We start from the raw sequence: 12,757 nt of genomic DNA on the forward strand, positions 1-12,757 counted from the left end.
ACATAATTTAAAAACTCATTTCCCCTTCAAAGCTGAGCAGGCAACTAGGAGGCCAAGACACAATGTACTGGTTCAATAGCAGTTCTTGCAGCCAGGCCTGGCACAGTCTTTAGGAGCTCTGCTGATGCAGAGTAAGATTTTGGCATAACTTCTGGTTTAGTTTTTGCTTCTCATGCCACCATGGGAAGAAAGCTGTCTTTTTGCATTATTCTGTCCAGTAAATCCAAAATAGTGCTGACACTAGTGCTACTTCTCTTTATGTTGGATATGCTGCTGCTCTGCTGCTGCTGCTGCTGCTACTACTACTACTACTACTTATAATTATTATTTATTCATCAAGTTTAGCAGCAGCTGCAGATAGCAGCTTCCCTTATGTGCCAAACAGCAGTTTCAGCAGGGGCAAGTTTCACACTGGAAAGTGTTACACTCCTATCCTTTTGCACCATAGTCAAGATCATGGTAGGCAAACTAAGGCCTGGGGGCTGGATCTGGCCCAATCACCTTCTAAATCTGGCCCAGGGACGGTCTGGGAATCAGTGTGTTTTTACATGAGTAGAATGTGCCCTTTTATTTAAAATGCATCTCTGAGTTATTTGTGGGGCATAGGAATTCGTTCATCCCCCCCCCAATATAGTCCAGCCCCCCACAATGTCTGAGGGACAGTGGACCGGCCCCCTGCTGAAAACGTTTGCTGACCCCTGGGTCTAGATCCTGATCCCCACCACCAACGGCTACCATTTAACTTAAAAATGTGGAAACTTTGATCACCAAACAGTATGTTTAACATAAAGTGTAGTTTGGCCTGTAGTTGAGTTGGTATTAAAGGTAAAGGTAAAGGTACCCCTGCCCGTACGGGCCAGTCTTGACAGACTCTAGGGTTGTGCGCCCATCTCACTCAAAGAGGCCAAGGGCCAGCGCTGTCCGAAGACACTTCCGGGTCACGTGGCCAGCGTGACATCGCTGCTCTGGCGAGCCAGAGCCGCACACGGAAACGCCGTTTACCTTCCCGCTAGTAAGCGGTCCCTATTTATCTACTTGCCCCCGGGGGTGCTTTCGAACTGCTAGTTTGGCAGGCACTGGGACCAAACAGCGGGAGCGTACCCCGCCGTGGGGTTTCCAACCGCCGACCTTTTGATCGGCAAGCCCTAGGCACTGAGGCTTTAACCCACAGCGCCACCCGCGTCCCCTTGAGTTGGTATTACTATCTAGATATTATAAACTGGGATTTCTGACATGGTGGCAGTGCAGAATCTGACATTCTGCAGCCATAGCGCAGCCTGCCAAATCCCATAGCCTTCCTACCTGGTGAATCTTCAGTATATGATTGCACCCAAACAGATTTATTTGTGGCATTCACTTTTATGGTCCTGCATCTGGGGGTCTAGGCTGTTCAAAAGTACAACATATTAAATGGTTTAGGCTTTAAGGTACCGGTATTTCCTGTTTGTCAGCCTTTTATCTGTGCACTGGAGAGAGCGACTCGTCACTTTTCTCACGAGGATAAAATTTTGTGACTGAGCCATAATGGCAAGGACCAGTGTTTAATTTCTAGGGGGAAAGCTGATTAAATCTACTTGAGAGCCACATCCTGTGGACCATAAAAATGTTTTTAAAGTAAAATAAATAAATACTTATGTTAGCATGGTAACATAGTGCTGGCTTGATTTGCACTAGTAATGCAGTTTCTTAGTCCCACTATTAACTCCTTGCTGCAGTGAGAAATAGCTCTGTACTGTGCCTGTTTGCTATTCCACCACCCCCCTTAAAAACAAAAATGAAACCAGAGTCCATGCATGCTGCAGAGGTGATTACTGAAGAGGAAGAATGCAGAGCCAAAGAGGAACAAAATAGAAAGAAACTAGAGGGCAGGGGATGAAAGTGCAGTGAGGAAAGGTGCTGGTGTTCACCAGGATTATTATGTTTTTTAAATGTAAAGGTTATATGAACCTGATAGTCTGGTAGAGCAGAGAAAGCTCAGCTTCTTAGAAAAGCAATTTTAACATGGGCAAATAGCTTTCCAAAAGGTTCTTACAATGCCATGAGCAGCAATGAGCAGGAGTATGCCTTTGGTCACCAATGACGCCATGGGCACCATCCGTCAGCTGCCCATGACATCCAAGTGAGGTCCTTCCAAGGCACAATCAATCAAAATAGGAACACCAGCAGAGTGGGTGGGTGGGGGAACCTAGGAGGGGGCTGCATTTCCCAGCACCATTAACTTGTGGTTTGAGGGCTTGCAAAATGAGATTTCCCCACAACTGATGTACTATCTGGAGGGAAAACATTTGGATTTCCTGTGCAGCTGAGTGATGTCTGCACATTCCCTTGAAACAGTTGTCTGGAAAGGGACTACTTCTTGGGAAAAGAACATTTATTTGCTTCTTTGTTTTTCTAGCCTTCTTCAACCTGAAAGCTCAAGAGGATAACAAAAATACGTATTTTTTAAGAGTGAGATGTCATTATTAAAAGCTACCCTATATGCATCTTCTGCCACCTTCACTATGAAAGCAGATAGGATTCTGCTTGGATTTTATTACACCTACAGGGTGAGACTGTTCCATATCTAGGGAATGGCCACAGAGAATGCCTCATTGCTGTGTGAGAACAGTATCAGAAAGAAGATGTTCTTGGCGGATCTTACAGATTGGAATGGGATATATGGGAGGACCTAGTCTTGACGGTATATGGGGCTTAAACCATTTAAGACCGTTTATGTAGGCTAAAACCAGGAAAGAGAAGGGAGCTCATGATCACGGCTGCAATATTCTCCAGGTGAGTTGTGCGAATCGCATAACGGAGAGACCAATCCAATTTTGATACAGCAAGCAGGTGTGCGAGTGAAGGGTGCCGGTTTCTTCGCATAGTCCCCATCCCAGGTTGCTGAGCTAAGCACTCAGGGAAGAAAACTGGGGGAATAAGCCACGAGGGAGGAGAACACTGTACTCCTCAGCCATGCTCCCCCTTTGCTGATAAAATCAGATCCACAAATGTTATTTAGATATATGATATGTGTGTGCTCTCTTCAGGCAGACAGTTACAGCAAGTGCTGCTTCTTGCTGAACAAGTTGCTATCTCGTGGCAATCCTAGCCAACTTTTCCATTCAAGCGTTTTTAATTTCCCAGGAATTTGCCATCTTCTTTGTTCTTTTGCAAGTGGAACATTCTCCTTTCTGTTTGTTTCTTTGGCTCTATGGTGTTCCTTTTCCAAGCATTTCCCCCCACCCCCCCAGCACAAGGGATAAACTAGGGTTTTTGAGGAAGAGGCTAGTACTTTTAGTGAGCGAAGCTCAATCTGGTTTGCTGTTAGGGGTTATAGTAGACTATTCTATTCTATTTGATACCAACTAATATAAGATTGAGGGCACTAGGAGAAGGGGACGACAGAGGACAAGATGGTTGGACAGTGTTCTTGAAGCTACTAACATGAGTCTGACCAAACTGCGGGAGGCAGTGGAAGACAGGAGTGCCTGACGTTCTCTGGTCCATAGGGGTCACAAAGAGTTGGACATGACTAAATGACTAAACAACAACAATATGACACAAATTGGTTGTTTTACTTCGCTCTGGCCAAACAGTGTGTGAGTGAATGAGAAACAGAGAGAAGAAAAGCTTTTGAAAGAAACAAAGTACAAGGTAAAGGACGGGGGGGGGGGGGGAGAAATTGACTGGACCATAAGTGTTTTGTGACATAGCCTAGTGAATTTCATATCTGAGCTGTTCCGCCAGGCCTTTGGTCTGGGCCCAGTCTGACCCCCTTTTTTCTGTGGGACCCTATATGTAATTGGCCTCCTTGGCTCTTTCTATCAGCCCATATGAGACCAGCACAGGTGGATGGGCCTGGTGAACATTTAATATTCCTTACCCCTATGGCTGTGATTCATGGGTTCCCACTTAATTTTATTCTGATTTTGAACTGTATTTTAACCAATCATTTGATTTTGTGTTTTTAATGTATTATATATTTGGTGTTAGCCGCCCTGAGCTCGGTCTTGGCTGGGGAGGGTGGGGTAGAAATAATAATTATTATTATTATTATTATTATTATTATTATTATTATTATTATTTCCTTCCTTTGAATCTTATGGGAATAAAGGGAGCAGCTGTGCATAGGAAAATTGAATGAATAGGCATTTCCCTATAAATGAGATTCTCACCCCATTACATTTACAGTGGTACCTCTGGATGCGAATGGGATCTGTTCCGGAGCCCCATTTGCATCCTGAGCAGAACGCAACTCATGTCTGCACGTACATGGGTCACCATTCGCCGCTTCTGCGCATGCGTGTGATGTCATTTTGAGCGTCTGCACATGCGCAAGTGGCGAAACCCGGAAGTAACCCATTCCGTTACTTCCAGGTCACCGCAGAACGCAACCCGAAAATGCTCAACCTGAAGCTACTTTAACCCGAGGTATGAGTGTATACAGTTATCAAGCTACCATTGTGATATGAAGGTTAGTCCTTGTGGGATATGGAGAAGTTCTCACTTCTGTTCAGAAATAGTAATACTCTAATCCTATGCATGCACACTGCATTTAGTGTAACTTATACCCAAGTATGTGTACATAGAATGGCAGCCTAACTTTTCTGGAATTATCAATTTATTGTTTTACAACACTTACCCATAATGCATATCCATCATAATGGTTCACAAAGCACTTCACAATAATAAAATCAGGCTGATAGATAGATTCTCAGAGTGATAGATCTGGAACAGCAAGTCTTGTATCACGTGTTATTTTTGAGAGTCCTTTCCCCAGTTAAACTGGTGTTTCTGCTGCCACTACTGGGGCCATCTCTGGGCATGTGGTATCAATCGATCACAGTTCATAGAGCTATTACGAGCAAAGGTCACTGGAGTCACTATGGACAAGTGATGTACAAAGACCCTTCTTGCTGCTGATTGTTGTGGCAAAGAAAGCTCATGAGGGAGGCAGGAATCTTCTTTGCAGGCCAACATGTGTCCCTATAGTTCCATAATTCTAGTCACTAGAACTGTGGAATGATAGAATTATGGCCGAATATGTCTTCTTCAAACAAAGTCTTTAAAAAAAAAACCTTGCAAAAATATTCAGTACATACTTAACACAAGAAATATGATAAACATATTGTATAAGCTGGAATCTGTAATGTACTAATATCTGCATGCTGGAAAGGCACATATTTCATTTTGCTAAGGAAAACATATCATAGAAAGAGGCGTACAAATTACACCAACTGTCTATTGGAATTTATTTATTCTTTCAGTGGTCTCAGCCAGATAGGATTCTATCCCAAGTATTGGTGGTGGGTAGGGAGCTGGGTGAGTGATTCAGATTCCAGCAAGGCAAAGCCAGTTTCCAGTTCTAGTAAGGCAATGCCAAATATGGTAAGGGTCAAGTTCCAGCAAGGCAAAGTTCAAGCAAAGCAAGTAGCACCCTGGATAGCTCCATGCAAAGCTCAGGCTGAAAGGTCATGCAAGCAAATTCGAAATGCTTCAATGGCAGGCAAACACAAAGCGAGCCTTAAATAGAGCTGCAGCTCTTTCCGGGGCGGTGATCTCCCCTTCCAGTGCTCAAAGCCTCTTCATCTAAAGGGGTCTAGCCCAATTCAGCAACCAGGGGAAATGATGGTTTCACTGCGGCAATGTGAACTCAACAGACTAGGGAGGTGCTGGCAACTCAGACTCTGCTTTTGCTAAACCTTCTGGTGCAGTGGGAACATATGGCAATGATAGTTCCTCAGAATCCCTGGGCTTGTTCCTTGAAGAGTCATGACAACTTTCAAAGAGTCATAAGAATACAATGAATTTCTAATTGGCCACTGCGCTTAGGAAAGTTGGGGTTTTTTTTTAATAGAATCAGTCACACACCATTTAATAGAATCAGTCACACACACATCTATAGGCAATAGATGACAATCAGTCACACACCATATCATATATAGGCAATGGATGACAACAGCAAATCCATATGTAACCCTGCCCCATATATTTTAGATTTTTTTAAAGAAAGGATTTTAAAGAAACTGTGAGTATTGGAGATCAATCACATATGCAGGCACGGCACACCCATGAGGCAAAAGTGCTGATCTCACCAAAATCTGACAAGATATTGTGGAGTGCACAACATCTCACAAGATTTCAGTGAGATCTTGCTGGAAAACAGCACCACTTCTTCGGAGAAGGTGGCCTAGTGGGTGGTGTGGCAGGGAAGGTTGGCACTTCCTGTTTTGCACTGAGTGGCAATACAGGATGCGTTGTCCTGCTCATAGTCATTCACTATTTTACTAAAAGTACCCTGAGTGGCATACTGAATATTCATAAGAGCATAGTAAAAAGTACTACAGCCAGTTTCTAAATAAAGGGTGTGGCCTCCATCTTCAGGCTCACTGTCTCATCTGTAAAGTGGGAATAAAAGGAATTTACTCCACAGTTCTATAATTTGCTAACTTGGGGGGGGGGAATCATTGTATAACCCCCAAGTGTTATGATTAGTAATCCTCACATGTACAGGAGAAGTGTTGTTGCTCAGAAGACATATATAAAAACCAGATGAGTTGTAGTGGTTTCAAACACCCTCTGTACACCTACTATATCCAGCTAGTAAAATAAACTGACCCTTAAATGACGCAGGAAGTACCATGAGTCGTCACAAAGATGCTTCATAGCTCATTAATCTGGAATGCTGTGGTTATGATCCTATGCTAACCCTGTTCCAAAATTAAAGCTGAGGAATTATGAGCAATCCCTGCAGAGACCCTGTTTGGATCTTCAGCAATCAGCATGCACTGAATACACAACCAACCTATAGTGTGGAGGAAGATAGCATAGGCTGGCTGTTCACCAACATTGATCCAGTGTATGGCCAGTCCAAGGATTTGCACTTTGTGGATTTGCCTTCTGTATGAGGCTCACTTCAGTGTTCATTGTCAAAAGGTTGGCAGCAAAAAACCACATTGAACTTTTGATTACCTTGGATTTCCCTTGCTGATTTCCTCTCTCCACCTACACTGGTGGTCCCTGTCTGGGGCTGAGAAAGAGGATGTTAGTAATTAAGTCTACAGGGAGAAGATGTCTCCTGTGGAATTGCTAGTCATATTTGTAATCTCATGTTTTCTCCAAAGGAACTTGGGTATTCTCCAGCTTTCTACTCACACGAATTTGCTTTTTTAACAGGGCATTGCTTGCTACGAAAGGAACTCCCATGATGCGACTTCTGTTTTTGAAGATGCTCCTCTTCTTGCTGTTCTTTCTCACAGGTAAGCAAACAGGTGACTAAGTGTGTCTGTGTGAACTGCTCAAGGAATCCCCATGGTGCACAGGACAGATAAAGAGAAAAGGAGGTGCAGATATGGCAGTTCTCCTGTTGAGACATGTCCCCCTGTCTTAGCCATGTGCATGCAGTGTTAGTGTGCAGGCACAGTAGCATTTAAAAGAAAGACTTTTCCCCCCTCATAGGCTGCAACATGCTCATTTTCCTGTTCTTGTAGGGCAGGCCTGTACAACTTGCAAAACAGGAATAAATACACAGCCCACAATTCCCTTTATAACAGCTATGAGGAACTAGATTTAGGTTGAAGACAGAGGCTTGGATGAACCCAAGTATGTGCAATGTGCTTCTGTATAGGCAAGGGAGAGGCTAATTTTGCTTATCACTGGTAGCCTCTAAAACAAGAATGGGGAGCCTGTGGCTCTCTAGAAGTTGCTGGACTTCAACCCCTTTAATCTCTGGCGATTGGCCATGCAGGCTGGGAATTGGAGTCCAACAACGTCTGGAGGACTTCAGGTTCTCAAGCTCTGTCTTGAAGGTTGGAGGCTTTCTCAAGCATGTGCTAGTTTAATGTTTAAATGTTCTCTTTTCTCCCTATAGGGTGTTATTAATAGGTCGTCATGCCCAAAGTAAATAAATATCATTTATTTTATTGTTTGTTATTTATTTAAAACATTTATATGCCACCCCTCTTTAAAGTCATTTCACTGCCTTGTAAGTGAAACAATTCAAAATGATTCAATATACAATTGCAAACATTCTGATAAGAACTGCATATATCACAATACATAAACAAAAAGGGGTGGAATGGGCTGCTGCCACAGAGGGTCCAAAACCTTTAGGGAGATTTTAAGGGGCATATAAGGGTTGCTGTCAGAAAAGGGAAGTTGAAACTACCCTGTGTTTAAGCAGAAGTACCCTCATGCTTCTCTGAAGCTAAACCAAATTAAAGGATTGTGGGGGGTTTTTCAGAAAGTTTAAGTCACTTTTAAAAAGGGATGCTTCTGGTGGTTTGCTGTACACTCTTCCTGCTTTTTTCAGATGTTGTGTAGTATTGCTTCAAAAAATTGCAAAACCTGCTTTATCAGAAGTGACAGTGGGATGAAAGAAAAGTTTGTGTGTGCATAGTAGGGTTGTCAGCTTTTCATCATGTTGCTGTGCCCTGAAACACAGCCAGATGGGCAGGGTATAAATAAATTATTATTATTATTATTATTAGTGCAAACATTAGCAGACTGGCACATCCACTCAGTGAAACGCTTCGCTTGAAGTTGCCATTGCTGTTGGATGGACTGAGTTCACCTTGGTCGCTTATAAACAGCAATGTTTAAGGAATTCATTATTTGTGAATTTCAGTATGAACTGATCTGATCCACATCTCCTGGATTCTTATACAGATTGGAGCACAGTTATCCCTCCGGCTTTGCACCTTTCTTGGCTTAAAAGAAATACCCCAATGCATATAAAGATGGAGAAATACATTTAGAAATGTGTGTTTTGAGGGGGGGCGAGTTTCAAAATGTATATTTATTAGAAAATACATTCAAAAATATGAATTTTGAATTATTTTAAAATTGGAGATTAAATGGAGAAATGGAGCACATGCAAACCAATACAGACCAGAAAAAAAAGTGATCTGTTCATCCCTATTTGCAAATTGTGCAGGTCTCTTATAGTGTTTTTCTCCTTCTTTCTACACAAATGGAAGATTTCTGGCAGAGGTTTTCTGGCAGCTGAAGAAGCTGTCTCTCTGACATCCTTAAGGCAAGGAACCTTCAAAATAAAGATTTTGTGCCTTGGCACCAGATGAAACAACATGAGTACCTTCACTTTCTTTATGCTCCAAGAGCAAGGCCAGAACTGCTTCCTAGATGCCCACGCTTAAAACTTACTGCTTCACAGTCTCCACTGCTGTCCCTCAACATCCTGTTTTCCCCCTGCTACAATTACACCTTTTATTCATGTTATTTTCTAAATTTCCTGAGCATAGTAAGTCACTGTTGCTGTATTTGTGGGGAACATTTTTTTTAATTTAGATGTGGGCAAAATATGTTTAAAAAGCAGATCAGGGTGGCTGCTCATTTGTTTTAAAACAAAAACAAAAGTCTTTCAAATATTTTAGGTCCCTTTATTATATTTTTCCGTTTTTGTTGTGTATTATTTCATCGTTTTTAACATTTGTAAGCCACCTCTTAATGGAAAGGCAGGGTGCTGAAAAGCACCATAAATAAATAAAGTAATCCATATTTTGGAAGCTCAGATTGATGAGTTTTGAAATCCTGGAATTGGCAGTATTACATGGAGAGATAGCCTGGTGGTAAATCTGCAAGAATCTTTCTGTCTTTCTAAGGACAAGCTGCAGTGCACATTTCTAAACTGAAGCATTTTGCACTCTCCTTTCATTGTCCTATGCAATGGGAAACGATTTGTGACTGTTGTACTTCCATGACCAATATAATAACTGTGGGAGCACAATTACACAATGAGAAGGAGGACAGTTAAGTGGAGTATAGCATATCCTTCTTATATGGCTGTTTCCACTCTCTAGTAACATTGGGAAACCTCTCTGCAAAAGCGAGGAAGCTGGCAGCTGTGATGGGCTCATAGGAAGCAATTCAGGAAGACATTGTCTACCTTGACATTTCCGAAAGATTTCCTGGCAATTTTACTTTTAGTGTTGTTGTGAATTTCCTCTCACATTTAGAACATGACTAGATCTATCCAATACAACATGCAAATGAAATCACACAATGGAAATAAGTGTCATGGAAGACACTTCACCTTTTAAATACATGATAGAAAAAAGCAATGAAATGCAGCTTGTTCCTATGGGTCTCCCCTTCTTCAACTTAGTATTAAAAAGCCAGAATATTAAACGTTCTAGGAGAAGAAAATATATGCATTATCCTGTGGCTTTCCTATGGCCAGGCATAGGCAAACTTGGCCCTCCGGCTGTTTTTGGACTACAACTCCCATCATCCCTAGCTAACAGGACCACTGGTCAGGGATGATGGGAGTTGTAGTCCAAAAACAGCTAGAGGGCAAAGTTTGCCTATGCCTGCCTATGATGATGTCTGACAGTGCAATCCTATACATGTCTACTCAGAAGTAAATCTTATTTAACTACTGCAACGCGCTCTACGTGGGGCTACCTTTGAAGGTGACCCAGAAACTACAACTAATCCAGAATGTGGCAGCTAGACTGGTGCCTGGGGGCGGCCGCCAAGACCACATAACACTGGTCTTGAAAGACCTACATTGGCTCCCACTACATTTCCGAACACAATTCAAAGTGTTGGTGTTGACCTTTAAAGCCCTAAACGGCCTCGGCCCAGTATACCTGAAGGAGCGTCTCCACCCCCATCGTTCTGCCCGGACGCTGAGGTCCAGCATCGAGGGCCTTCTGGCAGTTCCCTCATTGTGAGAAGCAAAGCTTCAGGGAACCAGGCAGAGGGGCTTCTCGGTAGTGGCACCCACCCTGTGGAACGCCCTCCCATCAGATGTCAAAGCGATAAGCAACTACCTGACATTCAGAAGACATCTTAAGGCAGCTCTGTTCAGGGAAGTTTTTAATGTGTGACATTTTAGTGTATTTTTTGTCTCTGTGGAAGCCACCCAGAGTTGCTGGGGAGGCCCAGCCAGATGGGCGGGGTATTATTATTATTATTATTATTATTATTATTATTATTATTATTAATGTAGTGGTACCTGTCTCTTGGTAAGTGCGTAGAGGATTGCAACCTTAATTGTCTATTCACACCATATAATCATCACTGAGCAAATCTGTGTTTTCTTTATAATGTTTCGTTTTGCCATAACAAAGCAATGAAGGACCAACGCCAGGCTCTCACTTTTGGTTGAGAAATAGTAGGTGGAGAAAGAGGCCTATTATCTCATATATGCCTATGAATTTTCATGAAACATCTGAGATTGACCAGTGTGTTAGAACCACTAAAGCATCAGGATTGTGGTTGAACTTTGCATGCAATTCAAGAGTTAAAACAATGAAAGCATGATTAATGATTACCGGTAATGACTACTGCCATGTATTGCAAGTTGCTTGGAGACCTTTGGGTAACAAGCAGCTGACAAGTTTTAACACCACCACCTCAGCTTCTGAACTGTGGGACTTTAGTGTTTCTCTTATGATTTGTTTTTCTTCAAGGATTGCCACAAACCAGCTCCCTGGAGATTTCTCCTAATGACCAAGAAGTCGTCCTCAGTCTCTACAGTGATTTTTCTGTGATATGCTCAGGGCAGAACGAGATTTACTGGAAAAAGGACAGCAAACACGAATTAGACACTGGGCTGGAGAGAAGGGACAACACTTTTATTAGCGTCCTTACACTCAGGAATGTGACTGGCTATGATACGGGTGAATATTCCTGTCTCTGCAAACAATCGGCAGAGGAAAAAGCCATCTACATTTTTGTACCAGGTATTGGTGATTGCAGTGCTTTGCTGCTTTTAAGTCTCTGGGTTGCTGTGCATGCATGGAAATCTGGAAGACTAGGATATATAGGAGGATGTTGAAGAAAGGTGATCTCTGGTGTGGTTTGGGACTGTGAATGCTACAGGTTATAACTTTGTGGCATATGCATATTCCACAAAACCCTACCATCTTCAGAGATGGCCCACCTTAAAGAAATAATTTAACTTAGATATATATATATAATCTTATTTTGCAACAACTCCAGTCTGACAAGAGGGAAACGCTGCTTTGTCCAAGCTAGAGAGAAAATAGGACTGTAGTATTCCAATAACACTAAACCTGATGCTGAGTCTCTTCCAATTCATCCTTATTCTGTATTGTTTTTAATATTAGTAATATTTTAATATTCAGTTGGAAGCCACCCAGAGTGGCTGGGGAAACCCAGCCAGATGGGTGGGGTATAAATAATAAATTATTATTATTATTCATCGTTCAGTTTACAAATGTCTTATGCCAGGAATTCATCTTTTTTATTATTGCTACTGAATATTATCTGTGCCGTTGCATAATTAATTGGTTTCTCTCCACCTTCTTCTCCCTATAGACCCCTCTTTGCCATTTGTACCTAGCAGCCAAGAGGACACATTTGTTTTCACCACAGGCCATGGTGAAGACATCATCCCATGCCGTGTGACAGACCCCAACACAAGAGTGACCCTTTATGAAAAGAAGATCGATGACCCAATCCCCAGCACTTATTTTGCACAACAAGGCTTCAAGGGGTACTTTGAAGACACGTCCTACATCTGCAGGGCAACATTAGACGAGCAGGAGTTTGACTCTGAAACATTTTATGTGTACAGCATCCAAGGTGAACCTTTTCATAATACTCTCCTCATCTAATGTGGGCAAAGGAGTTGCTCTTCAGTTACGGTCTTTCCGTACTGAAATACAGCAGCCTAATTTTGTGTTTTGGTGTTGAGTCTCACCCATTGAACAACATGTAGCAGATGAAGCCAGTCCAGCCTCCTGCCCAAAGTGCAAGACAACCTTTTGGAAGTGGACCTGCTCAATTA

General features: G+C 42.4%; 1 protein-coding gene across 2 annotated transcripts in view; it reads left to right on the forward strand.

Moving 5' to 3' along the window:
- PDGFRB (platelet derived growth factor receptor beta) overlaps positions 1 to 12,757 on the forward strand; it is a 79,889-nt gene that overhangs the window by 33,968 nt on the left and 33,164 nt on the right. The window contains exons 1-4 of one of the 2 annotated variants that reach the window (XM_083424406.1): positions 6,741 to 6,915; positions 7,156 to 7,238; positions 11,415 to 11,687; positions 12,286 to 12,552. In XM_083424406.1, coding sequence (XP_083280532.1) covers positions 6,884 to 6,915; positions 7,156 to 7,238; positions 11,415 to 11,687; positions 12,286 to 12,552 — 655 coding nt within the window. In that variant the 5' untranslated portion in view covers positions 6,741 to 6,883. Of the gene's footprint in view, positions 1 to 6,740; positions 6,916 to 7,155; positions 7,239 to 11,414; positions 11,688 to 12,285; positions 12,553 to 12,757 lie in introns of those variants that run through there. The other variant, XM_083424407.1, reaches the window with a different exon arrangement.

This window comes from Podarcis tiliguerta, assembly GCF_965153285.1.
Source record: "Podarcis tiliguerta genome assembly, chromosome: 2".
Lineage (NCBI taxonomy): Eukaryota > Metazoa > Chordata > Lepidosauria > Squamata > Lacertidae > Podarcis > Podarcis tiliguerta.